Raw genomic sequence first — 26,679 nt, forward strand, 5'->3', positions numbered from 1 at the left:
GTAAAAATATTTAAATAAAGTTGAAATATTTTGAGAAAAAAGTCAAAATATATAAATAATGTTAAAATGTTTTAAGAATAAACTCAATTATGAGAATAAAGTTGAAATATTTTGAGAATAAAGTAAAATATATTGGTAATAAAGTTGAAATATTTTAAGAATACAGTAAAAATATTTAAATAAAGTCGAAATATTTTGAGAATAAAGTCGAAATATATAAATAATGTTGAAATGTTTTAAGAATAAAGTAAAAATATTTAAATAAAGTTCAAATATTTTGAGAATAAAGTCGAAATTACAAGAATAAAGTCGAAATATTTTGAGAAAAAGGTCAAAATATATAAATAATGTTGAAATGTTTTAAGAATAAACTCAAAATTATGAGAATAAAGTTGAAATATTTATAGAATAAAGTAAAATATATTTGGAATAAAGTTGAAATATTAATTAACAAATCTTCTTATCTGCGTCACTGCCTGCCATCATTCAGGAATACTTGAAGAACTTTTTGAATATAATGTATTCAAAAGTATGAAAAATGACCTTTTACTTGATAATTACACCACATGACATTTTTAAGTCATTTAATGTAATCTTAAAAAATAATGTTTTTTAAACCCATTAAACCAGTTTGAATACAAAGCTTACTTTTAAAAAGCTGACTCATTTCAAACTGAATTCTGAAAGATTTCTTCCTTTTATAGTCTTTGACATTCTAATGTGTCCCAGAATGTCTTTAAATGAATGTTAAAATGACACGTCCTACTGTTAATAACAACAAGGCTGCGTAAATACTTTAGTCCAAACGGAAGAAATGAATGTTTTTCCCCTATTCTGAGAAACTAAATTACTCTGACCATAGTTTTCTTTTGTCCTCCTAAATTGGCACCTCAGGAATAGTATAATAGTGGTGCTATCTCGCCTCCGCAGGCCCATTCCCCAATATCTGGCCTGTAAATGATTTCCCATTATAAGTCCATCGTCTGCTTCTCAGAAGTTATACGGCGACACAAAGAGAGTGACTTTCGTGACGTACCGTCCGAGCAGCACTCTTCGTTCCATCTCGCTCATTTCTATATCAACCTCTAGCGTGGCGGGACCCTGAACAGCGTTCACCAACACCAGCTGCCCTGTCAGTCTGCCTGACCGCTGGACGGTGAAGTGCTGGACTCCCCGGTTCCCCAACAGGCCGAAGCGCAGCGTGTCGCCCAGGACGCGAGCCGCGGACAACCGGAAGAGGACGGTGGGCGTGGACACATTGGACACCATCGACATGAAGTGGAAGTTAACGGAGACCGGAGCCTGGAAACAGGCGTTGTCTCCTTGGATGCAAGGGTTACGGTCGCAACGCCTGGGAGGAAGAGAAACCAGAGAGAGATGCTGGAATGCCAGACCAAACGTTAACCTGAAATTATGTCTTGGAAATATAGCAAGTCCATCTCCGCAAAGCAGTAAATCAGAAATTGGGTTTTGGAAAAAATGTGACAATTATAACTGTGTGAAAAAAGCCCCTTGTTGTAGGGTAGAAACATGATCTACGCAAATACGTAAAAAAATAAATATTTGGTCAATGCATTGCAAGTGTGCATTCTAATTGAACATACTCAAGCCAAATATATACTTTATTTTTTGTGCATTACTATAGTGTCTGACGTAAAATTTATCTTCAGCATAGTATGCACACGTGTGCCTTGAATTTTTTTCGCAAATTAGTTTGTCCACAAGGTGGCAACACTGGCCCAACCTGTTGTTTTCACAGTCAAAAACTAAGCAGATGAAGCTAAAGGAGAGTAAAGTTGAAAAATTATGAGAATAAAAGTAAATATTTTGAGAATAAAGTTTAAATTACAAGAATAAAGCCGAAATATTTTTTTAGAATAAAGCTGAAATGATAATAAAGTTTAAATATTTTGAGAATAAAGTCAAAATTACGAGAATAAAATTGAAATATTTTGAAATAAAGCCTAAATATTTTGAGAATAAAGATGAAATATTTTGAGAATAAAGATGAAATATTTTAAGAATAAAGTCGAAATATTTTGAAATAAAGCCGAAATATTTTGAGAATAAAGATGAAATATTTTAAGAATAAAGTCCAAATATTTTAAGAATAAAGTCGAAATATTTCGAGAATAAAGATGAAATTACAATAATAAAATTGAAATATTTTGAAATAAAGCCGAAATATTTTGAGAATAAAGTTGAAATATTTTAAGAATAAAGTCCAAATATTTTGAGAATAATGTAGAAATTCCAAGAATAAAGTGAAAACATTTTGAGAATAATGTCAAAATTATGAAAAGTCCAATATATTTTGAGAATAAAGTCGAAATATAACATGGGCAGTGAAACGGGGGGGAAATAAAAGCAGGGTCCAGAGACATTTATTTATTTATTTTTGGTTTAACTTTTAAGTTGAACTTTTGACTTGTGTGCCCTGTTTTTAGAACAGCGTGTTATGTGCAGTATGTCTGCGAAAGATGCAATCACAACAGTCAATGATGTCCGTCTAACGTGTTTCCGTAGAAAAACAATGGAAAATTATGCAGTGGAATGGAAAAATGTTGTGTCTAGTTATGCATATACTTTGGGCTTTAGCATGTTTTGGGTTATGGTTACTGTTTTCTGAGAAATGCAGTATGTCACAAAAGTGAGTAAACCCCTTACATTTCAGCAGCCACTTTAGTATATCTTCTCAAGGGACAAAACTATAGAAATGAAGCTTGGATGTATTTTAGAGTAGTCAATAGCAGTATAGATTTACTGTCCTCTGAAAATAACTCAACATACAGCCATTATTGTCAAAATAGCTGGCAACAAATGTGAGTACAATATATTGTGTTAGCACCATTGTTATCTGGCACTGCCTTAATCATCCTGGACATGGAGTTGACCAGAGCTGCACAGGTTGATGTCCACTCCTCACAGATCTGCTGGACATTAAACACATGGTGCTTCTCCACCTTACGCTTGAGGATGCCCCACAGGTGCTCAATAGGGTTCAGGTCTGGAGACATACTTGGCCACCCCATCACCTTCACCTTCAGCTTCCTCAGTAAGGCAGTTGTCATCTTGGTGGTGTGTTTGGGATCGTTATCATGTTGGAAAACTGCAGTTCTGCCTAGTTTCTGGAGGGAAGGCATCATGTTCTGCTCCAGAATGTACAGTACATAATTATAATCCATGTTTCCCTCAATGAACTGCAGCTCCCCAGTACCAAAAGTTTTGAGAATTACATAAATATTGGAAATTGTAAAAGTTGGTGCTTAAGTTTTTATAATAGCAATTTGCATATACTCCAGAATGTTATGAAGAATGATCAGATGAATTGCATAGTCCTTCTTTGCAATGAAAATTAACTTAATCCCGAAAAAAACTTTCCACTGCATTGTTAAGAAGGCTTTGGGGGCGTCCAAGAAAGTCCAGCAAGCGCCAGTATGGTCTCCTAAAGAGGATTCAGCTGCGGGATTGGAGTGGCACCAGTGCAGAGCTTGCTCAGGAATGGCAGCAGGCAGGTGTGAGCGCATCTGGACGCACAGTGAGGACAAGACTTTTGGAAGATGGCCTGGTGTCAAGAAGGGCAGCAAAGAAGCCACTTCTCTCCAAGAAAAACATCAGGGACAGATTGATCTTCTGCAAAAAGTATGGCGAATGGACTGCTGAGGACTGGGGCAAAGTCATATTCTCCGATGAAGCCTCTTTCCGATTGTTTGGGGCATCTGGAAGAAGGCTTGTCCGGAGAAGAAAAGGTGAGGGCTACCATCAGTCCTGTGTCATGCCAACAGTAAAGCATCCTGAGACCATTCATGTGTGGGGTTGCTTCTCATCCAAGGGAGTGGGCTCACTCACAATTTTGCCCAAAAACACAGCCATGAATAAAGAATGGTACCAAAACACCCTCCAACAGCAACTTCTTCCAACAATCCAACAACAGTTTGGTGAAGATCAATGCATTTTCCAGCACGATGGAGCACCGTGCCATAAGGCAAAAGTGATAACTAAGTGGCTCGGGGACCATAACGTTGACATTTTGGGTCCATGGCCTGGAAACTCCCCAGATCTTAATCCCATTGAGAACTTGTGGTCAATCCTCAAGAGGCGGGTAGACAAACAAAAGCCCACTAATTCTGACAAACTCCAAGAAGTGATTATGAAAGAATAGGTTGCTATCAGTCAGGATTTGGCCCAGAAGTTGATTGAGAGCATGCCCAGTCGAATTGCAGAGGTCCTGAAAAAGAAGGGCCAACACTGCAAATACTGACTCTTTGCATAAATGTCATGTAATTGTCGATAAAAGCCTTTGAAACGTATGAAGTGCTTGTAATTATATTTCAGTACATCACAGAAACAACTGAAACAAAGATCTAAAAGCAGTTGAGCAGCAAACTTTGTGAAAACTAATATTTGTGTCATTCTCAAAACTGTAGACAAGACACAGTTTTCTTGGTACTCCTCACCAGGGCATCGCCACATATGCTGGACACCATCTGAGCCAAACAAGTTTATCTTCTAGTCTCATCAGACCACAGGACATGGTTCCAGTAATTCATGCTCTTGGTTGTCTTCAGCAAACTGTTTGTGGCCTTTCTTGTGAGCCAGCTTTAGATGAGGCTTCCTTCTGGGACGACACCTATGCAAACCGACTTGTTGCAGTGTGCGGTGTATGGTCTGAGCACTGACAAGCTGACCTTCTACTTCTGCAACTTTTAAAGCAATGCTGGCAGCACTCATGCATCTGTTATTTGAAGGCAGGTTCTGCACCTGATGCACAGAACGAGCCTGTTCTGAATGGAACCCATCTTGGAAAACCTCTGTATGACCCTGACCACTGTAGAGTAACTCGGTTTCAGGGTGTTACTGAACCTCTAATAGCCTTGGCCATCTTTGTGGAGAGCAACAATTCTCAAATTCTCAGAGAGGATTGCCATAAGATGCCATGTTGAACATCCAGTGGTCAGTATGAAAGAATTGTACTTAAAGCACCTAATTTTAACTGCTCTAATACAAGATAAATACATTGTATGGTCCTGTCAAGCTGACAAAAACATAAACATGATGAATAGGACATGTGCATGGTTAAACAAGATGCTGCTGTTATCACTTAGGGTGTACTCACTTTTGTTGCCAGCTATTTAGACAATAATGGCTGTATGTTGAGTTATTTTCACAGTAAATCTATACTGCTATACAAGCTGCACACTGACTACTCTAAAATATATCCAAGTTTCATTTCTATAGTATTGTCCCTTGAGAAGATATACTAAAGTGGTTGCTGAAATGTGAGGGGTGTACTCACTTTTGTGACATACTGTACATTTATGCAAGTGATTTAGAGCAGATGTCGCAGCAGTGGTGTGACTTACAGCGGTGAGGTTTTGATGTATGTAGCGTTACGAAAGCGAGGACAGTCCACATCCACACAGCGATGACCTCCATATGTGTTCACACACACCTGCTCACTACTGCAGTTATGGGTCACTCTCGCACACTCGTCAATGTCTACAGAAAGCACATGTTAAGAACGTTAAATCAGTGTGTTTTTGAAAAGCAAATGTTATGTGAATTAAGGCCGTGACACAACAAACCAATGTCACAGAACTAGCAGTGACGAAATCATAGGCACCTGACCTTGGGCAAAATCTAAGGCAGCTCACTAGATTTAAAACAGATCTTCTGTTCTTTGTTTAAAATGATTCTACAGAACTTTGACAAAGCAGCAGATCATAAAAAAGGTTTGATAATGAACGGACCATGGCAGCTCCTGCTATCGCGGCCCAGGCTGTATCCGGCGGGACACTCGCAGTGAAAACTTCCAGCAGTATTCACACAGGTGTGCAAACACAGACGGCCGGGACGAGTTAGACGGAAGAGCTCGCATTCGTCAATGTCTGAAACACACACACACACACACACACACACACACACACTATGCTCAATCACATTTGGGTCGTTCTACAACTACAGTGGCATTTGCATCTGAAATCTCCCCAGAAATGAAACTCATTAATCATACATCAAACCTACCATGCTATATTAATTAATTTCTGTTCTGTCTCATTTCATACATGATCACACTGAATAATTTAGCATTTTAAAAATAAATGTAATTGACCATTGGCTGACACTCTCTTTTGTCATTGGTGTTACACCTAATTAAAGGTAATGAGAGCCAGTAACACCACTGATGAATTACTACAGTGAATTAGCTTATTGTCATGATTTAGACAGGTATTATAAAAGCAAAAATAATAGCATGCACAAAAATCTTAAATGCATATAATAACCATGCCTATTACAGATATTAAAATGAAAAATGATAAAAAAAACATTTTATGATCTTTGTTACTGAACAAAAATGGACTGTCCACATGTGATTATGAATTTTAAATTTGAATTTTTGAATTTGAAAGTTTGAATTTTCACATTTTAAAATAACAGAAAATGTTTGACATATATTAATATGTGATAAAGTAACCTCTTAGATATTAATGTTTGCATGGCACTATTACAAATAGCAACACTTTTTTATAATAAGTAATATTTAACAGTTACCTTACATTTTTGCTACATGTTGTTTTGCATTTTTGTGACATAACACAATTAGCAGTAGTGACAAATGTTGTTAACACTTTCTAAGTTATGTTAAAAACTTAAATACAGTTTTTTGGACAAAGGCACAGATTGTGTTGTGTTTTTACACAATGTAATACAGATTTTTATTAACATTTTATTATGGGCTTTTATTAAAGTGTGGAGCATGAACTTAGTTAGAGATACAGTATTTAAAAAAAAAACTGTTTAATTTCAATGATTTAACTATATAAGCCTGTTTCCACCAATGAATAAAAAAGAAAAAAGGTTATTGTGACTTATCTGTTTTTTTTTTATCTGATATAAACTCACAATTGCAAGTTAAAAAGTCAGAATTGTGAGATAAAAACATTTCTGACTTCTTTTAAACCAAAAAGTCAAGTCGAGTTTCTATCTCACAATTCTGACATTATAACTCACAATTGTGTTAAAGTCAGAAATGCGAGAACTTGCGACATAAACTCACAATTCTGAGAAAAAAACTAACAAAAAAAGTCAGATTTGCGAGTTTATATCTCACAATTCGGACTTAAAAATTCACAATTGTTAGAACTCACGACATAAACTCACACTTCTGAAAAATAAGCAATTCTGAGAAAAAGTCAGATTTGTGAGTTTATATCTCACAATTCTGAAATTATAACTCACAATTGTGTTAAAGTCAGAAATGCGAGAACTTGCGACATAAACTCTAATTCTAATTCTAAAAAAGAAACACAATTCTGAGAAAAAAAACTCACAAAAAAGTCAGATTTGCGAGTTTATATCTCACAATTCGGACTTAAAAATTCACAATTGTTAGAACTCACGACATAAACTCGCACTTCTGAAAAATAAACAAGCAATTCTGAGAAAAAAAGTCAGATTTGCAAGTTTATATCTCACAATTCTGACATTATAACTCACAATTGTGTTAAAGTCAGAAATGCAAGATCTTGCGACATAAACTCGCAATTCTAAAAAAGAAATTCACAATTCTGAGAAAGAAACTCACAAAAAAAGTCAGATTTGCGAGTTTATATCTCTCAATTCTGACATTATAACTCACAGTTGTTAGAACTCATGACATAAACTCACACTTCTGAAAAAATAAACGAGCAATTCTGAGAAAATAGTCAGATTTGCGAGTTTATATCTCATTCTGAAATTATAACTCACAATTAAACCAGCTCGTAAACTTCCGCTGAAGCTCATGTTATATGTGCTAAATATTAGGTGACCACTCTTAAGACTCATCGACTGCCTCGTTCTTATCAGAAACTGAGAAAAATTATAATTATACATTATAAACAATGTTAGCGGCATGAACATTCAGTTTCATATTATTTCACAACATATCATTTAAATGCGGAGCCTGGCAATCCCGTACTCTCCGTATCAGCATAGTTGTACATTTAAATGCTGACAGCTAAACACTATCATAAGGTGTTTACGCTAATGTTAGCTAGCTAGCGATACTTCTCTTCAGGACATCTTAATCGTATTCTTGATAATCAGTATCTTGCCTTCATGGTCTTGAACACATTTTTAAAATCTTGCAATATTTTAAAGCCTTTAATATTTTCTAACTCTACAGCTGTGAAATCAAATTCACTTCAAGGATTCACTTTTCATTCATAAAACGGCATCGGAAAATATGACTTTTCACGGAAAACAAACAACGTCTATTTATGGAATTACCGCATTTAACCAAAAGATGGCAGCAGAGGATTATTTAACATGCAGCTGCCTTTTAAACTCCCTATATTTTTCAAGACGTCTTGCTTTTTGATTTATTATCAAATTACTAGTATAATAAATTGTAATACTTTTACCGCCCTTAAGTATATAGTATAACAAGTGCAGAAAGTCATTAAGCTCACACACAAACAGCCTATAAGGGTGAATTATTTAAATACTCATATATAGTTCACTACAGTTACATTAAATAATTATGGTATAATAATTAAATAATTCACTCAATATGAATGGATAGGAATTTAAAATATTTGATATAATTTAATAACTATCTTTTAAGTTTTATCTCAAAGTGTAAAATCTATTAAATAGCCTATATTTAACCAACACATACTTGTTACTGCTGTAGTTTTGTTACTCTGAATTTAGTTTGAATCATTTAAGCTCTTTTTTTGACATCAGCTTGTCATTTGTTTGACTCACTCGCGCATATTTAGCCGATTTACTCGCATATTTTTTTAAACTGGCGTTTGTCATTTGAACGTTTGGTCCTCTTAGATAAACAACACTTTTCTTCAATTGTGAATGGATTATGTAGAGAAAACGAACAAAGTACGCTCATATTACGGCACAGAACAGTCGACCGGAAATGACTTAGCTGGCTTGACTAAACAAGGAAGTAATTCGTGCATATGGTCAATTACGAGAACTCACGACATAAACTGGCAATTCTGAGAAAAAACTTACAATTGTGAGATATAAACCCGCAATTCTGAGAAAAAAGTCAGATTTGTGAGTTTTTATCACAATTCTGAGAAAAATGGTTAGAATTGTGAGATAAAAGTTTGCAATTACCTTTTTTCATTTTTATTCAGTGGCAAAAACAGGCTTCCACAGTAAACAGAGGGTAGACAATGGCATTTTTTAATTTGAATTTAAAATTTAAAAATAACCATAAAATAACAAAAACTTGCACATAATTACACAGACCTACATATTTAACATTAGTACTGCAGCACAAGGTCTACAGATGTGTTTGTGTCACCTGTGCATATTGTGCTGTTGTGGCTGGAGATGCTGTAGCCCTGCTCACAGGTGCAGTGGGTGGAGTCCAGAAACTCAATGCAGCGGGACGCTCTCACATGGGTGGAGACGAAGGCAGGAGGATGAGGCGATGACGAAGAGGATGCTGATATAGAGGCGGATGCATCGTTGTTTACAGTGGTATCCACAACTGAGAGGACAGGAAACAGTACATGCTTATACAATGACTTCTGACCTTTTAGACTTTAGTCAGAGCAGACACATATGTAATATGCCACAAATGACAGTGTGGTCCTGAGGAAAGTGTAGGCCATTCAAAAAAAGTAAAAGTTCAAAAAGTAAACAATTTAAACTGACTTAAGAATGGCTCAGTTTGTATCTTATGAATGATTTTTAAATGCATTTTAATGCACAAGTTTATGCAAAAGATTTATTGAATAATTTACACAGAAATTCATGTATGATATGTAAATTGTTACATCAAACTAAATTTGACAATTCATGCAAAAGGTTTTACACATTAACTTATTGGGCTCATGTTTCACAAATGAAGTGTAAAATGTTGTGAAATGCAGATGTTAAAACAAATTCATTTTGTGTTTCATGAATGATACATTTTTACACAGAATACATGTACGTTTTCACTTTTTGAAGGATTTTTTGCTGATGTCTTTTAAATGAGGCATATTTGTTGCAGTTTATTCAAGTTTTTGTGAAGAATTTACACCAATTTGTTTGGCTAGTGTTTCATAAATGAACCATACAAAGAATATATACGCATGTTTGTATGGCTTGAATGATCCATAAACTGTTCTTTTAAACTTAATCCAACAATTTATTTAGGATTTATTACCGATTTTCACAAATTTGTTGGGCTCATGTTCAAATCCCAACACGTTTGAAGTATAAATGTATTTACACTAGATGTTTTATAAAAGTATTTATACTAATTGGTTTGACTTGTATTTCAAGAATGAGGTATAAATTGTTTGAAACTGAATGCAACATTTTACGCATAAAGGATGTACACTACCAGTCAATGGTTTATGAACAGCAAGATTTTAATGTTTTTTAAAGTCTATTTTGCTCACCAAGCCTGCATTTATTTGATCCAAAGCGCAGCAGAAACAGTAAACTATATTTTACTATTTGCTTTCTATTTGAATATATTTAAAAATGTACTTTATTCCTGATTTCAAAGCTGAATTTTTAGCATAGTTTCTCCAGTCACATACATATACACAGTCAAGCCCGAAATTATTCATACCCCTGGCAAATTCTGACTTAAAGTTACTTCTATTAATCCAGCAAGTTTTTTGACCAGAAATGACACAAGCTTCTCCCAAAAGATAATAAGACGATGTACAAGAGGCATCATTGTGGAAAAAAAAATATTTCTCAGCTTTTATTTACATTTGAACAAAAAGTGGCATGTCCAAAATTATTCAAACGCTTTGCAAACTGTCCCAGTCTATGGGAAAATCCAAAGTTCTATACCAGGGGTTTTCAAACCTGTCCTGGAGCCTCCCCTGCCCTGCACATTTTGCTTGTCTCTCTCATCTAATACACCTGATTCAAATCATCAGCTCATTAGTAGAGACTGCAAGACCTGAATTGGGTGTGCCTAATAAGGGAGACATACAAAATGTGCAGGGCAGGGGAGGCTCCAGGACAGGTTTGAAAACCCCTGTTCTATACCATTCCAAATAGTCCAAGCTGTTTTTAGGCATCCTAATTACCCTGATTCATTGGGAACAGCTGTTTTAATCTGAAAAACAGAGGCTCTCTGCTGTTGGTTTGTGGACAGTCATGGCTAAGACAAAGGAGCTCCCTGAGGACCTGCGGCTGCGCATTGTGGCTGCTCACAAGTCAGGAAAGGGCTATAAGACCATATCTAAATGTTTTGAAGTTCCAGTGGCTACAGTGCAAAGAATTTTTAGAAAATACAAGACGTTCAGCACTGTGAAAATCTCAGAGGACGTGGTCTGAAGCCAAAAGTGAGACCTGTGCTGGCCAGAAGGATAGTGAGAGAGGTAAACAAGAATCACCACCAAGGCCATCCTGATGAATCTGGGCTCTGCTGGTGACAACATCTCAAGGTAGACAGTCCAACAGACACTGAACACCGCTGGGTTCCACTTCTCCAGATAAGCCTTCATTTGGAGTAAAAAAGGAGAAGCCTTCAACCCTAAGAACACCATCCCCACTGTCAAACATGGTGCTGGGAACCTAATGTTTTGGGGGGGGTTTTCAGCCGGTGGACCAGGGAACCTAATCACAGTAAACAGCACCATGAAAAAGGAGCAATACATCAAAATTCTCAACAACAACATCAGGCAGTCTACAGAGAAACTTGGCCTTGGGCACAAGTGGACATTTCAGCACGACAACGACCCAAAACACACAGCAAAAGTGGTGAAGAAATGGTTAGCAGACAAAAACATTAACGTTTTGCAGTGGCCCAGCAAGAGTCCTGACTTAAATCCAATCAAGAATCTGTGGAGGGAGCTGAAGATCAGGGTGATGGCAAGGAGACTCTCCGACCTGAAAGAGTTAGAGCTCATCGCTAAAGATGAATGGGCAAAAATACAAAAAGCTGGTAAGCAATTATTGGAAGGCTTTTCTATTGATTATTGAGAAGGGTATGAATAATTTTGGACATGCCACTTTTTGTTCAAATGTAAATAAAAGATGAGTGATATTTTTTTCCACAATGATGTCTCTTGTGCATCGTCTTATTATGTTTTGGGAGAAGCCTGTGTCATTTCCGGTCAAAAAAAACCTTGCTGGTTGAATAAAAGTAACTTTAAGTCAGAATTTGCCAGGGGTATGAATAATTTCGGGCTTGACTGTATATATATATATGATATATATATATAAATGATACTGCCTCCAAGCTCTTGAATGGTATAGTGTATAATGTTACAAAAGCTTTTTATTCTAGAAAACTGTTCTCAAATGTTTTAAATATTGATAATAACAGTGATAATAATCTGTGAATCAAATCTGCAAATAAGAATGATTTCTGAAGGATCGTGTGACACTGAAGACTGGAGTAATGATGCTGAAAAATCAGCTTTGATCACAGGACAAAATTACATTTCAAAATATATTCAAATAGAAAGCAGTTATTTTAAATAGTAAAAATATTTCACAATCTTACTGTTTTTCTGTACTTTGAATCAAATAAATGCAAGAAGGGCAGAAGAGACTTAAAAAAAACATTCAAAATATTACTGTTCAAAAATGTTAGACTGTTTTGTTCAGCTTCATAAATAAGGTATAAATTATGTTAAATTAAATAATCAGAATAGTATGTGATATTTACTTGAGGTTTTGCAAATGATATACACAATATGCAAAAATGCAATTAATTAAATATGCAATGTGCAAAAGAAGTATGAAATAGAAATAAGGATGGCCATTTTTGTCTACTCTGACTTAACCCTCCTGTTACCCTAAAATCCGCTAACACCTTTTTCCCACTGGGGTCAATTTGACCCCAAATTTAAAACCTCTAGAATATGATATTTTTTTGCTAAAAGGTTAGTGTCAGGTAATTGATGTCTTTGTTGACTACTTAACAACACTCTGAAACACCCCCCAACTTTCACTGTCAAAAACCTGTGACAAAATCTCACTGACAGAAAACCTTTGCGTAGAGGCCATTTTCGATTGAGAGAGCAATTCAACTGACAGTGGTTCTCGCAATACTACAGGTATGGTTGTGTTAGTTTTATTTTTTATTTTTATTATACTTAACATATAAAATTATAGTGCATATTATAAAATCATAGCATGTTATAGTGACCTCAATATCACCCAAAACAAATGTGTGTAAATTTTTTATATTTCTTATGTTTTATACAGCTAAAAGAACCTGGGGTCAAATTGACCCCAAAGAACACCGATGTAACAAAAATGTGTACAGGGCATTGAACAAATAATATCATGTTAGTTTTATGTTTACCAAGTTTTCCCCATTAAATTAGGAAAAGTCATTCAATCTGAAGCAAAAAAAAAAAAGTCAATTATATATGTACATACGTTAAACATTGAATGGGGTCAAATTGACCCCAAGGATAACAGGAGGGTTAAGTCAAGCTTACATGCTAAACAAAGATTTCAGAGTCTACTGCCAGTCATTTCTCCTGATATTGATGTTAATGGTCTAGAGAGAATCAGACTCATACACTTGCAGTACGGTTGAGCTCCACTCCAGTTCTGGGAGTCCAGACAGACTCTGGTTTCCGACCCCATCAGCTGAAACCCAGGGCTACACAGGAAGTGAACCTCATGGCCGATCTTAAACACATTCCCTAGGATCCGCCCATTAGCCAACGGTCCAGGTGGAAAACAGTCTGATATTGGGAAAAAGAAATAAAGAGGCTACACAAGCAGTTCCTACTCATTGTATAGAACACAATGCAACCTGTGCGTCAACACTGACATATTTAAAAGTTAAGTTATTAAGTTATATCTTTATCATAAGACGGTTTACAGGCATAGTTCCCCCCAAAAATGAAAACTGGCTAAAAGTTGACTTATCCTCAGGCCATTCAAGATGTAGATGACTTTGTTTCTTCATCAGATTTAGAGAAGTCTATCATTACAACACTTGCTCAGCAATGGTTGTGAATGGGTGCCGTCAGAATGAGAGTCCATACAGCTGATAAAAACATCACAATAATCCACAAGTAATCCACACCACTCCAGTCCATCAGTTAAGGTTTTGTGTTTGTAATGATAAAAAAAATTCATCAATAGGACGATTTTAATTTCAAACCACTGCTTATGTCTATAATCTATCGACTCACTATAAACTATAATAAATCTAATTTATTATAGATTATAGACTCATATTTCAGCCAAAAGCAATAGTTTAAAGTTAAAACACCCTAATGATGGATTTGATTCTTACAAACACACAGCTTTTCAATTTAAATTGACGAGTGGTGTGGATTACTTGTGGATTATTGTGATGTTTTTATCAGCTGTTTGGACTCTTATTCTGACGGCACCCATTCACGGCAGGGGATTTATTGGTGACCAAGTAATGTAATGCTACATTTCTCCAAATCTGATGAAGAAACAAACTCATCTACATCTTGATCGGCCTGAGGGCCAAATAAAAAAAAATGTTCTTTTGTGGTGAACTATTCCTTTAAAATGTGTGTGAATGACTGTTATTTACTCCTGTTTTGACACTTTGTCCTACTCTTGTTTGTTTTTTGGGTGTAACAGACTGTACTGACCTGTGCTGTCCTTGTCTGTGTTGAATTTGTTGTGTTTGACTGTGCTGTTCTGTAACAGGCTGAGTTTCTTGCGGAGGCTCCGCAGACTCTGTAGGAAGGACGTCTCATGGGCAGAGAGAAGCTTTTGGACCTGCCGAAGAGCGTTCAGCACTTCCTGTCCATTCTCACAGTCCTGTGCAATTAAAACATATATATATATTAGACCACTCTTGAAAACAAATGAGTGCTGGCTAAAGCACTGTTTTAGTGAATTAAGTTGGTTTGAGAACGCCAATTTACTGAGATGCTATTTAAACTATTTATTATTCTTTTTTTTCAGAGACTTTCAACTCTATCTCCTCCTAGAGCTTCACCTCTACAAACTCCAAACACCTGGTGTGCTGTCTCTTTTCTAACTGATCGCACTCACGGTTTTCCTAAAAATGACGATTAAAACTGGGAAAATCCCATAGAGGGAATGTTCAAATGAGCCAAAACTATTCAAACTCCAACTGTCAAAACTCCCACAATCCCTTGAGACTCAATCAAACTTCCCTTCTGTGCTATATTTATAATCCATTTAAACTCATCTATGAACTTGCTAATCATGTTAGAAACATGCTAATAACTTGTTAATGATGCTAGAAACATGCTAACAACATGTGAACCCAGATAGCAAGAACGTTTGGGCCAAATGTGGCTGAAAGCTGTCACGTTTGGCCTAGGTATGGCATGGTTGAGCACATATGGGCCAAACTTGTACCATATATGTTTTGCCATGGCTTTAGAATTGGAGGGAATTTTCATTTGGGTGACTTTTTGTATTAAGGTATATGGCCCATATGACAGTACACAGACAAGAGCCATATTTGGCTAGGCTATGGCACATCCTGAAATATGTTAACTTATGGTTAACATTTGGCTTTTACTTGGAAAAACACACATAACCTGCTAAAGTCATGTGTGGCTGGTTTGTGGCAGTCCAAATGTCAGCCCATTCATTCATTCTTCCTGTATTCCTATTGGTGGATTACTGAAAATTTGAAAATATATGTCCGTTATTTCCCGCTCTGCTCCTGAGTCTACAACAGCCTTTGCCCAGACACACTCTTATTCAGGTAAGTGCAGTTTTGGTGTTTTAAATGTTTTCTAGGGATGTAATGGTACGCTTATTCGTACAGAAAAAAATTGTGTGCTTAGGTATGTGTACCGAACAAACACAGTTTCGTTTTGACCACGATCATGTGCTGAATTCATATGCGTGAATAAAACGTCACTATACCTGCTGTCCAGAAATCATGATAAGATTTGGGTTTTGTTATTTTCGATAAGTCTCATCTTTAAAATTATGTCTATTATATCAGAAAATTTAAACGATAAATGCCTTTTTGACGCTCTTTGATGTTACGTGACAGACCGCTGTAAGTAATGTTACAAGCGGAGAGCGCATGAATGCGATCATCCTTTCTCCTTTCTAGTTATAACGTGATTTAAAAACTAACAAATCTTTCGTCTCACGTAATCTCAATTAGTTTGAATACCGTCGAAAAATGCTAATAAAACAGGATTACCTTTACCACCAGCGAGCACTCATGTCATGGCTTGTTTTAATATTCAAATAATATCTAATACTAATTATGATATGCTAATAATCTTTTTTCTCTCCTTTTTCCTGACAGATTGTGAAAGAAAGGCTGGTGAGACTTACTAAAGTCCATTTTTGTACATTTATTTACTCATTTGACATTTACACCACATTTTATGTTCTGTATTGTACTTCTGTTATTAAAATTGTATTATATTAAAAATGTCTGTGAATCAATTTTGTGTTTAATACGTGTTTAAGATTTATTGTGTAATTGGTATTTTAAATAAATAATAGGTGTGGCATAAATATGGTTAAATTATGGCTTTTGATCTATCAGCCACATGTGGTCCACAGGGGCCATTGCCCTTTACAGAACTCAGCCATATAAGAATACCACATAAGATCCATATAACAGCCACATCTGTTTTCATGATTTGGCTCATTTTAGGTTGGGTTATGGCACTGTTTTGGTTCGGTTCTGGGTAAAAAGATGTGGACCAGTTTTGGGCCGGGGAACCTAAACTTATCTGGGCCACACTTTAGCTGTTGGTATGGGCCAGATCCGGCCCAGAGGAAATTTGCTGACTGGGAATCAAGCTAGCAACATGCTAATAATGCTACAAACATGCTAACAACATGTTAATCAAGTTAGCAATGTGCTAATAATGCTAGAAACATGCTAACAACATGTGAATCAAGCTAGCAACATGCTAATAATGCTACAAACATGTTAACAACATGTTAATCAAGTTAGCAACGTGCTAATAATGCTACAAACATGCTAACAACATGCTAATAATGCTACAAACATGCTAACAACATGTTAATCAAGCTAGCAACGTGCTAATGCTACAAACATGCTAACAACTTGCTAATAATGCTACAAACATGCTAACAACATGCTAATAATGGTACAAACATGCTAACAACATGTTAATCAAGTTAGCAATGTGTTAACAATGCTACAAACATGCTAATAATGCTACAAACATGCTAACAACATGCTAATCATGCTAGAAACATGTTAATAACTTGTTAATCATGCTAGAAACATACTAGCAACTTGATAATCATGTTGGAAACATGCTAACAATTGCTTAATCAGGCTAGCAACATGCTAATAATGCTACAAACATGCTAACAACATGTTAATCAAGCTAGCAATGTGCTTACCATGTTAGAAACATACTAGCAACTTGATAATCATGTTGGAAACATGCTAACAATTGCTTAATCAGGCTAGCAACATGCTAATAATGCTACAAACATGCTAACAACATGCTAATCAAGCTAGCAATGTGCTTATCATGTTAGAAACATACTAGCAACTTGATAATCATGTTGGAAACATGCTAACAACGTGTTAATCAAGCTAGTAACGTGCTAATAATGCTAGAAACATGCTAGCAACATGCTAGTAAATTTCAACTTTAAGCTTTTAAAACTACTTTAAACTTCAAACTATTTCAGACTGAAAACAGTCAAACTTAAAACTTTTTTTCAACTTTTTCAACTTATTAAACTTTGTAACCTTTTTAAAGCTATCAAACTTTTACAACTTTCTGGTCCGGCTTTCTCAAGCCAGCTTAAAGTTAGAGAAAAACTTTAACTCTTTTATCTAGTTTACATTATTACCTGTAGAACTTTTTGTCAGTTATTTTATATTGCAAGACAAAATATTATAAGATAAATAATAATAATTCAGTATAATAAGTAAAATTACATTCACAAGTTTTTATTTTTTTTTAAATTCAGTATTTTCATGTAGATGTATTTTACAGAATCCAGAGCCCATTTCACTGTCAAGTCTTAAAAACAATGTGTAAGGCTATTTCAGAGCTAAATTGCACTGTCATTTGGACTGTCCATAGCAAATCTGGTTTAGTCTTGGACTAGATCTACCCTGTGTTTTGGAAGATAAGGCCATATAAGAGCCTGGTGTTAAAACCAAAGGCAAACACCGCAGTGGTTTCTCAGTGTGAAAAACTACTTCATATTTGCAGACTGAGCTGGAAGGTGTTTTGCGAATGTGCAGCATATGAAGAGAAATTAACAGGGCATTTCTTTTAATTGCTAAACTTTTTAATGTTTTAACACAGTATTGATTTGACCAAGTTCATATTTGCATATAAAAATCTGAATAAAAGCATGATTTTAGATTTAAGATTTAGGTTTAAAATGGTAAATATTCAGCAACAGACTTAAAAAAATAAAATAGAAAAATAATTTGTTTGAATATTGTCCTCAAAATAATATGAATATTTATAACAATAAAATATTATACTATTACTAAAAATATTTTTACATAGACCATGGGGAACCAGTATATAATATAATATAATATAATATAATATAATATAATATAATAAGTAGTGATGGCTGCCAGCATATGTCACAATGATTAATGACTTTGACCTTTGACCTTTTTGACATGTCAAAATATGACCTATGACCCCGGATATGTATAAATAGCCATAATTAAAATTCCGGAGATGACCCCGCGACCCCGGATATGTATAAATAGACCTAATTAAAATTCTGGAGATGACCCGTGACCCTGCTAATGTATGAATAGCCATAATTAAAATTCCGGAGATTATCCCGTGACGTGTTAAAGATGGTTTTAGGGTTTTTATGAAGATTAATGATGGTTGAACTCTGACCGGTGAAATTGTAGCAATGAGGGGCCATTTTTGAAGTCTTCAGACATCCGGCGATCACACGGTGACCACATGAGGGGATACATTTCTTTAGGATGTAAGAAAAGAAAGATGTAAGATTTATATTTTTATACAAGATTAAATGTCATTATATATATTCAATGGTCTGGCTGGTTATACTTGTTTATATGATTTATCAGAACACAGTTTTGTATGCTTATATGGTTTTTACGTGGTTTATGAGGATATCTTTTGAGCCATTTAAATTAAAACACTAACAATCAATTTAAATGTTTTATTTAAAATATAAATATGAACTGTAATCATTACATCTATGGATCACCCTTATAAAAGTCATTACAGTGTGTAAAGAAAACCAATATCTATGAGCATATACATAAAACACCACAGCCATTATAAAACAAGCAAATTCAATCAATTAAACTTTAAAGTTAAAGTTAAAGTCTCTTACATTTTTTCCAGAGAATAAAACACATCTTAATGTTACAAGCATCCTGTGTCAAATGGACTGCTCTCAAAATGCACACGAGTTAAGTTAAATTAGATCCAACACTCTCCCTCTCTCTCTCTCTCTCTCTCTCACACATACTCTGAGTCTTTGCCGGTTGTGTGTGTGTCTCAGATGTGGTAGTTATTATTTAACTTAAATATCCGTTGCGAGAACAGATATGCTTTCTTTAAAGCAGAACCGTAAGCACAATTGACTTCTATGAAAGCTTCTCTGTCTCTCTTTCTCTCTTTCTCTCTCTCTCTCTCTCTCTCATTCAATCATCCAAGTCTTATTCTCTGTTATATGTAATGAATATAAATAAATAATTTGATCACACACAATATAAAACAAAACATTTACACTAGTTTTAGGTTGTTAAAAAAAACAAAAACAAATGTTGTACATTTTTCCAGGAGCAGGAAAAAGAGATTAAGATTATAAACACCAAATGTAAAAAATAAAAAATAAAAAAAGCTTATATATTTTAACAAGCCTAATGATAAGGGATATTCTGACCCCGACATGTCTGGACATGTCAAATGTTTTATGGAGGTTTTCCATAGACATAATTCAATTCAGTTTACCGTTTTTATTTGTTATATGCTATTCGCAGAAAATTTAAGTTTCTACATTATAATGAGAAATTATTAAATTTACATTATTGTAATACATTTTATACTGTATCTCCCTCTAAACATACCCATCACAGTGACGCTTTTAGCGCTTTTATTCTTCATAAACAACAATTACTTTAATGTATAATTTAAGAAGCTGTTATGTGCATCAGATATGGGTAATAGTTTGGCACCGGATGCAACCCCTAATGTTTTGCTCTGTTTAAAATGCACAATAGGTATTCTGTGTGGGAGCCTTACATTTGTGTCTTTCAAGAAGAAGCCCCCATCCATGATGCCTTTGGGGCGTGCACGCTGGGATATTTCCTCACAGAGGACAGCTAGCACAGAGGCCATTGTTCAAAATACTGATTCAACAATTAATGTAAAGTGAGAAATTTAGATGAAATATAAAATCTCAAAGTGTTTGTCATGTAAGTTTATAAACATTAATGTCAAAATAAGTAAAGGAACCTTTTTATTTTATCAGACCAAACCATAAGGATTATTGTGATTATTGTATTATGATTCAGTATCAGCCCCTAAACCTGCTCAATCACAGTAAACTTTCTCTAGTTCTCTATTTTTAATAAACATCATTTAGTATATTTTTATAACATTTTTACTGTACAAACTGAGCACCTATACATCACGAAAAAAATCAACATACTACCATGTTTAATAAAATATTGTAAGTAATCTAAATTAATATAGTAGGACATTTCGTCATAAATCACATTACGTTGTTATATCAGCCTAATATCCAAATTATTATACAAATTTGTGATCTAATAAGTCCTATAAACAATTCAAGTTAAAAAGCGACTCGATTAAAAGACAAAATCTTTTTGTGTTAAGTAACAAACATGTTACTACAGCAAAACAAATCATTGTTTAACATTTATATTATTAAGTTTATTGTAGTTATAAAACATCAAAGTAACAAATATGATACTACAGCAAAACAAATCATTCATCGTACATCTTAAACATGTATTCTACATTTATTTAGGTTTTTGTTCTTATAAAACACATTAATTGCTTCTTTTAAAGATGATACTAAACAAAATGAGATTATATGTATTGTAGAAATAAACATTTACAATACTTTTAGGTGATCATAAATATAAAACACAGTAGCAAACATATTACTACAGCAAAACAAATCATTCATCGTACATCTTAAACATGTATTCAACATTTATTTAGGTTTTTGAACTTATAAAACACATCAGTCGCTTCTTTTTAAAGATGAAACTAAACATTTCCATGTTTATAAAAAGAAACATTTAAGTCCTATAAACATTTCAAGGTAAAAAGTGACTCGATTAAAAGACAAAATCTTTTTGTGTTAAGTTACAAACATGTCATTGTAAATATACTAATCATTGTTTAACATTTATATTATTAAGATTATTTAAGTTATAAAACATCAAAGTAACAAATATGATACTACAGCAAAACAAATCATTCATCGTACATCTTAAACATGTATTCTACATTTATTTAGGTTTTTGTTCTTATAAAACACATTAATTGCTTCTTTTAAAGATGATACTAAACATCTCCATGTTTATAAAAATAAACATTTACAATACTTTAAGGTGATCATAAATATAAAACATAGTATCAAACATGTTACTCCAGCTAAACAAATCATTATTCAACTTTTAAATTTTTAAGTTTATTGATGATATACAACTTCAAAGTAACAAACATGTTACTAAAGCAAAACAAATCATTCATCGTACATCTTAAACATGTATTCAACATTCAAGGTTTTTGAACACACATCAGCCGCTTCTTTGTAAAGATGATACTAAACATCTGCATGTTTATAACAAGAAACATTTACATTAGTTTTAAGTTATCTTTAAAAAAAAAGGTTTACATTATTTTCTTTGAACAATGATGTCCATACATGGATGAGTGATTTACAAAATCAATAAACAAACAAAAACATTTAGTTTAAGGTGAATTAATAATAAAAATTAAATAAAAACTCACAGTACCATGTCTTGTCCATTGTGAAACTGCAAATGAGTCTGCCACAGACCCTCACAGGATGGGGCGAGGGAGGAGGCGGGAGGGGTGAGGGATGAGATATGCTCTGTGAAGTTGGTCTGTTAACTTTTTCTAAGTGAATGTTTTGAATGCTCAACATTTATTTCAAAGTGGAGCATTACTTCAAAGTATAAATAAATACTACTACACCTGATATCCTTCGGTAGAAATGGCTCAAACTATAATTTATATATTGTTTCAAACACTTTAGATTGCTTAAAAGTTTACGGTAGGTTCTTTAAGTTTATTCTTTCTACAAGGGTACTAACAAATAAGAGTGTTTTAAAATAGACCTGAGCTAGACATTTTTAACTACATGTTAAAAATGATACATATCCTCAAACAAGACCAATCATTAAAAACAGCTGCAGCTATTTTTGTCTAATGTCATTATCTGATTCTCTTTAATTTATAAGACTTACTTTTTTTTTTTTTTTTACAAATGTTGATGTTGCTTTTATCAGTCTAATCAATATTGTGTATGTCCAGATACTGTTTCTAAACCAAACAATGAAAACATAATATATTTTATTTAATTATTTTGCACAAGTACCATGGTTTCGTGTTTTTAAAGGCTTGTCAATGCTTTAGATGCAATGCAACATGAAATGAAAGAGTTGTATTAGTTGAGCTTGATTCAACAGTTTATAGTCAATTTAGAGTAGAGTAATAGAGTCAACCTTATCGTCCTTGCTATTCTCCACATACAAACCGTAAGCAACAACCTAAATTCAATAAAACCAGTTACACATCATGTAAGAAAGGCCTCATAATGCATACAGTCAAGCAGTATCCGCAACTTTTCTTGATTTGTTGTCATCGCTCTTACATTTGCAATTGATTCACTGGGTGGGTCAAGATCATCAATAATGTTCTTCACTTTTGAACTAGCTTACTGTTTTTTCCTTTTAGGAAGATCTGATAACCTGAGAATACGAAAAGAAAAAGGATATTGGAAAAAAAAAAATATATATATATAGAATAGTAAGAAAAAAATTACTTCAACCTTGTACTGACCTCTGTTCACAGTCTTTATCAGGTTTCTGATCTGAAACATTAGGGAAACAAAGACTGTTAAGGACAATCCATGCGCTACAACATGCTATCTTATTCAGTGTACAGTTTGCCTTCAGCGGTTATGTGGATGTGTCCAAAATATGAGGTTATCATAAAAATACAACCCCATAAATAAATAAAACAGCTTATATAAAATTTACTTTGGGGCTTTACTTTAGACTCCAGATCAACATTATCTAACGGTTAAGCAACTCCATCTAATTACCATTTTTTAATAGTTTCACATACCAACATTTATTTGCTTGTTTGTTTGGTTGTTGTAGACAATGTACATGTATTACACTTACAATATACCATCACATTTGATTTGCCAGACGTTGCAGAAGTCATAGTCATTGTAACGGAGCCTAGACTTGATCCAGTTATGACAGGGGCATATATAATACCGCCATTAGACGTGGAGCTCCTGCCTTTTTACAGAAAATGGGTCAATTCATATATTAGTTAATTGTACATCTGATAATGATTCTCCATTATTAATATATAAATCACACTAACATTTTACATGGATGCATGATGGTCCTTGTCTTGAAGTCTCTGTTGAATTAAAAAAACAAAACAAAAAAAAGTGTTATTTTGAATGGAAAAAGTCAGGCAAACATCCTATGGACTGTATTGCAATCCACCTACTTTACTGTGATATGTATTTAAAAGTAGTCCTATTCATAGCACAGGTCTTTACTATACAAGGCAGTTCAGTTACCTGTCACTAAAGTTGAACTAGGGCCTATCTAAAGACTACTTGTGGCCACCCAGCTACAACTCAGGACTAAAAATACATCCTTCTTCTTTAGATCATATTATATCTGTATCAAATCACTGTTAATGTACACAGATTTCACACAAGGCTGTATGACATTTTTCAGTAGACTGAATATGTTTGTATGTTTTAGCTTAAATGAAATGTTTCATATATACCCCTAGGTTCGCTTTATAAATGGACTTTCATTTTTATGAAGGTATGCAGTAGGCCTTATGCACCCATTGCGGTGCAAAAAACGCACTTTTGCAAACCAACTTGACTGTAGTGCCCACTGTTTTGATCCATTTTTGGCCGGGAGAAAATTCATTTACATCATCTTCTTTCAGCAAATCTAGAAATTTTCGACACATAGAAATAAAAAAAAATAAAAATTGCTATAACCTTGTATTGGCCCCGGTTTAGAGTCTCTATCAGGCTTCTGATCTGAAACATTAGGGAAACAGAGTTTATTACTAAGGACACACACACACACACAATACATGCACTACAACAATCTCATCTCTACATGCAGTCATCATCATACCCAGAATGTCCCTAGTGGTCACGCTGATTGCCTCTTTGCTGTTAACACAGACATCTGTCACATCAGGCCGTGTTTCCTTTTTCAGGCTTCTTACAATCTTCATTTCGTTCTTAAGGTTTGTTTTACGTTTAGTATCCCCCGTACAATCATGATTCGGATCACACTCATCGACGATGACCGTGTTCATCGGTTTGAGCATTTGTCCTTTGTAATATGGTTTAAACATAGAGTCTACGACGACTTTTACACCGCACATTTTTTCTGCGGCACAGCTGCACTCCGATTGATCATCTGTAGCAGCGCCAGACCTACAGTTGTGCTCCATCAGGTTTGGCGTAGTTTCAGACGTTCTTTTCAGAATTCAGTTTTCTCCAAGACGTAGCCGTTTCCTAGAATTTCGGATTTGACCGTTTACTCCGCGAACCACCAGTGTTATAAGCAGAAATTTTGCAGCAGAGCCGTGGTTCAGTAAAAAGGGGTTGTTGATCATCAAGATGTTGCAGTAGGGTCGTCGTCCAAACCTGGTTATGCTCACAGTGTCGGTTGAACTCAGTTACTGCCGAGTTGACGAGGACCGCAGTTGTTGGTTTTACTGATAGGGTCCACCCTCACTAGTTGTAAGGTCTAAGAGGGTTGTGGCCGGAAGGCTTGAAAATCAGTCAGGCACCCAAGATAAGTTTTGCTCAAGCTAGTTATAATATTTTGATTAAAGATTATAGGCTCAAAAAATAAGATCCACGAACCAAGTGTTAACTATTATACCAAAGATAATGTTAGGTTGTTAAAGATTTTAGTGCCAATTCCATAATAAAATGTTTCAAATAAATTTACAAATGTGATAAATAATACATGCAACACTAGACATCAACAATATTGTGTTTTAAAATATGTTTACACCTTTTAAACATATGATAAAATGTGAATAAAAAGAGGCAAAGGGGAAATTTTATCCAATAAATGTTTATTAAAACAATTAAACATATAGCAAGAAACAGAGGAAAAGACTCAGTGCTTTACAATTTGGTTGTGCAAATGGAGAACATAGATCTCCAGGCTGATATACATCCAATACATATTGATGCATAACCACAATAAAACACTGACTGTGAAATTGGTCTAACTTGACTGAAACAGCTTGTCAATTGTTGAGAAAACAGTTTTTAACACAGGTTCGTCGCTCGGCCATGAATATAGATTTGTTGTGCAGCATCCAAAAGGGTTGTCCTCAGGAATAGGCCAGGCATCATCATGCTCATACTCATCATCAGACTCGTCCTCAGAGTCATCATCGGAGTCAGAGTCGTCGCTGCTTTCAGACAAAACTTTTCTTTCAGATTCCTCCCGCTGTTTATTTGCACATATGAGATGATTTTGATCATGATGCATTTTGTTCCAACAGGCAGATAGGCGTACGTATTCTGGTCTCATTGACGCAAGGTACCAGCCGTGACAGCATCCCACTGATAAACGTAACTGATTTTTCCACCAAAATTCATTTTTGGCCAAATTTGATTGTAGAAGTACATCCAGTCTATGGCCGTCAAAAGTAGATAACTACATTAAGGTATACGTAGATCATCATAATCCAAAACGTAGAGTTTCACAGTCTGCAATGTCTTGTCAAACACAAATCCCCCCACACGATCATCAGACACTGTGAATTCTTGTTTCACAAAATCTTCATCTTCATCGAGAATCTTTATCCGACCATGACTTTCCTGGTGCACGTCTGTTTCAACAGAATTTCTTGCCCATGTGACACACATTGAACTTGTTTCAGGGGTGTTTGGAGCATCGGTGGCCATTGTAACAATGTAGAAAACGTCTACTGCGTCAAACCGAGTGTCTCTAAACTCTGAATTTAGGTTGGTGGTGCGGAAACACTATTGTTTTCTATGCATCTCTAAACAAGTCTTTAATAAATAAATCACAATTGTTTTAAGAGAAGTCGGATACAATATCTACACAAATATAACTCACTAGATCCTAGCTAGTAAATTAGCTGGAATGTTTCAACCAGATAAATATTATAAAGTCAACGGTTAAAAATATTGGTTAGAGTGCATTTGCCACAGCATTGTTAAAAATAAAAAAGGTCCGAATCTAATTATACTGTTTATTAAAAAATATTTGTTGTAAAAACAAAACCACGAAAAAGTTAAGCCTTAGTTACCCCTGGTTAATTTTAAGCAGATCATTTCACTGGAATCTAAAGAAAAATTGAAATCTTTGTTAAAATGTATTTTTGTATTTTAAATGTTAAATGTATTTTAACTAATTTATTTGTCTCCCATCTAAAAACGACTCCTTGTTGTAATGTGATCACAATTAAG

General features: G+C 34.6%; 1 protein-coding gene across 1 annotated transcript; it reads right to left on the reverse strand.

The window, feature by feature from the left end:
• Window positions 1-990: 990 nt before the first annotated feature.
• LOC141301476 (fibulin-7-like) lies at window positions 991-26,151 on the reverse strand. The gene is made up of 8 exons (XM_073831678.1): window positions 25,917-26,151; window positions 24,303-24,550; window positions 14,568-14,739; window positions 13,506-13,673; window positions 9,314-9,502; window positions 5,751-5,888; window positions 5,364-5,499; window positions 991-1,351 (listed from the first exon to the last, which is right to left on the reverse strand). The coding sequence occupies exons 1-8, from the start codon at window positions 26,149-26,151 to the stop codon at window positions 991-993; spliced, it is 1,647 nt and encodes a 548-aa protein (XP_073687779.1).
• Window positions 26,152-26,679: the final 528 nt, after the last annotated feature.

Source organism: Garra rufa, chromosome 25 (assembly GCF_049309525.1).
Source record: "Garra rufa chromosome 25, GarRuf1.0, whole genome shotgun sequence".
Classification (NCBI taxonomy): domain Eukaryota; kingdom Metazoa; phylum Chordata; class Actinopteri; order Cypriniformes; family Cyprinidae; genus Garra; species Garra rufa.

Bases quoted from the DNA above. Each gene is read 5' to 3' on its own strand.
- LOC141301476 (XM_073831678.1), bottom strand. From the start codon at position 26,151: ATGGCCACCGATGCTCCAAACACCCCTGAAACAAGTTCAATGTGTGTC. The intron at 24,551-25,916 runs GTATACCTTAAT...CATATTACAAAG, and splicing joins TTTGGATTATGATGATCTAC to GACAAATGCTCAAACCGATG. The intron at 1,352-5,363 runs GTAAGTCACACC...TCTTCCTCCCAG, and splicing joins TACATCAAAACCTCACCGCT to GCGTTGCGACCGTAACCCTT.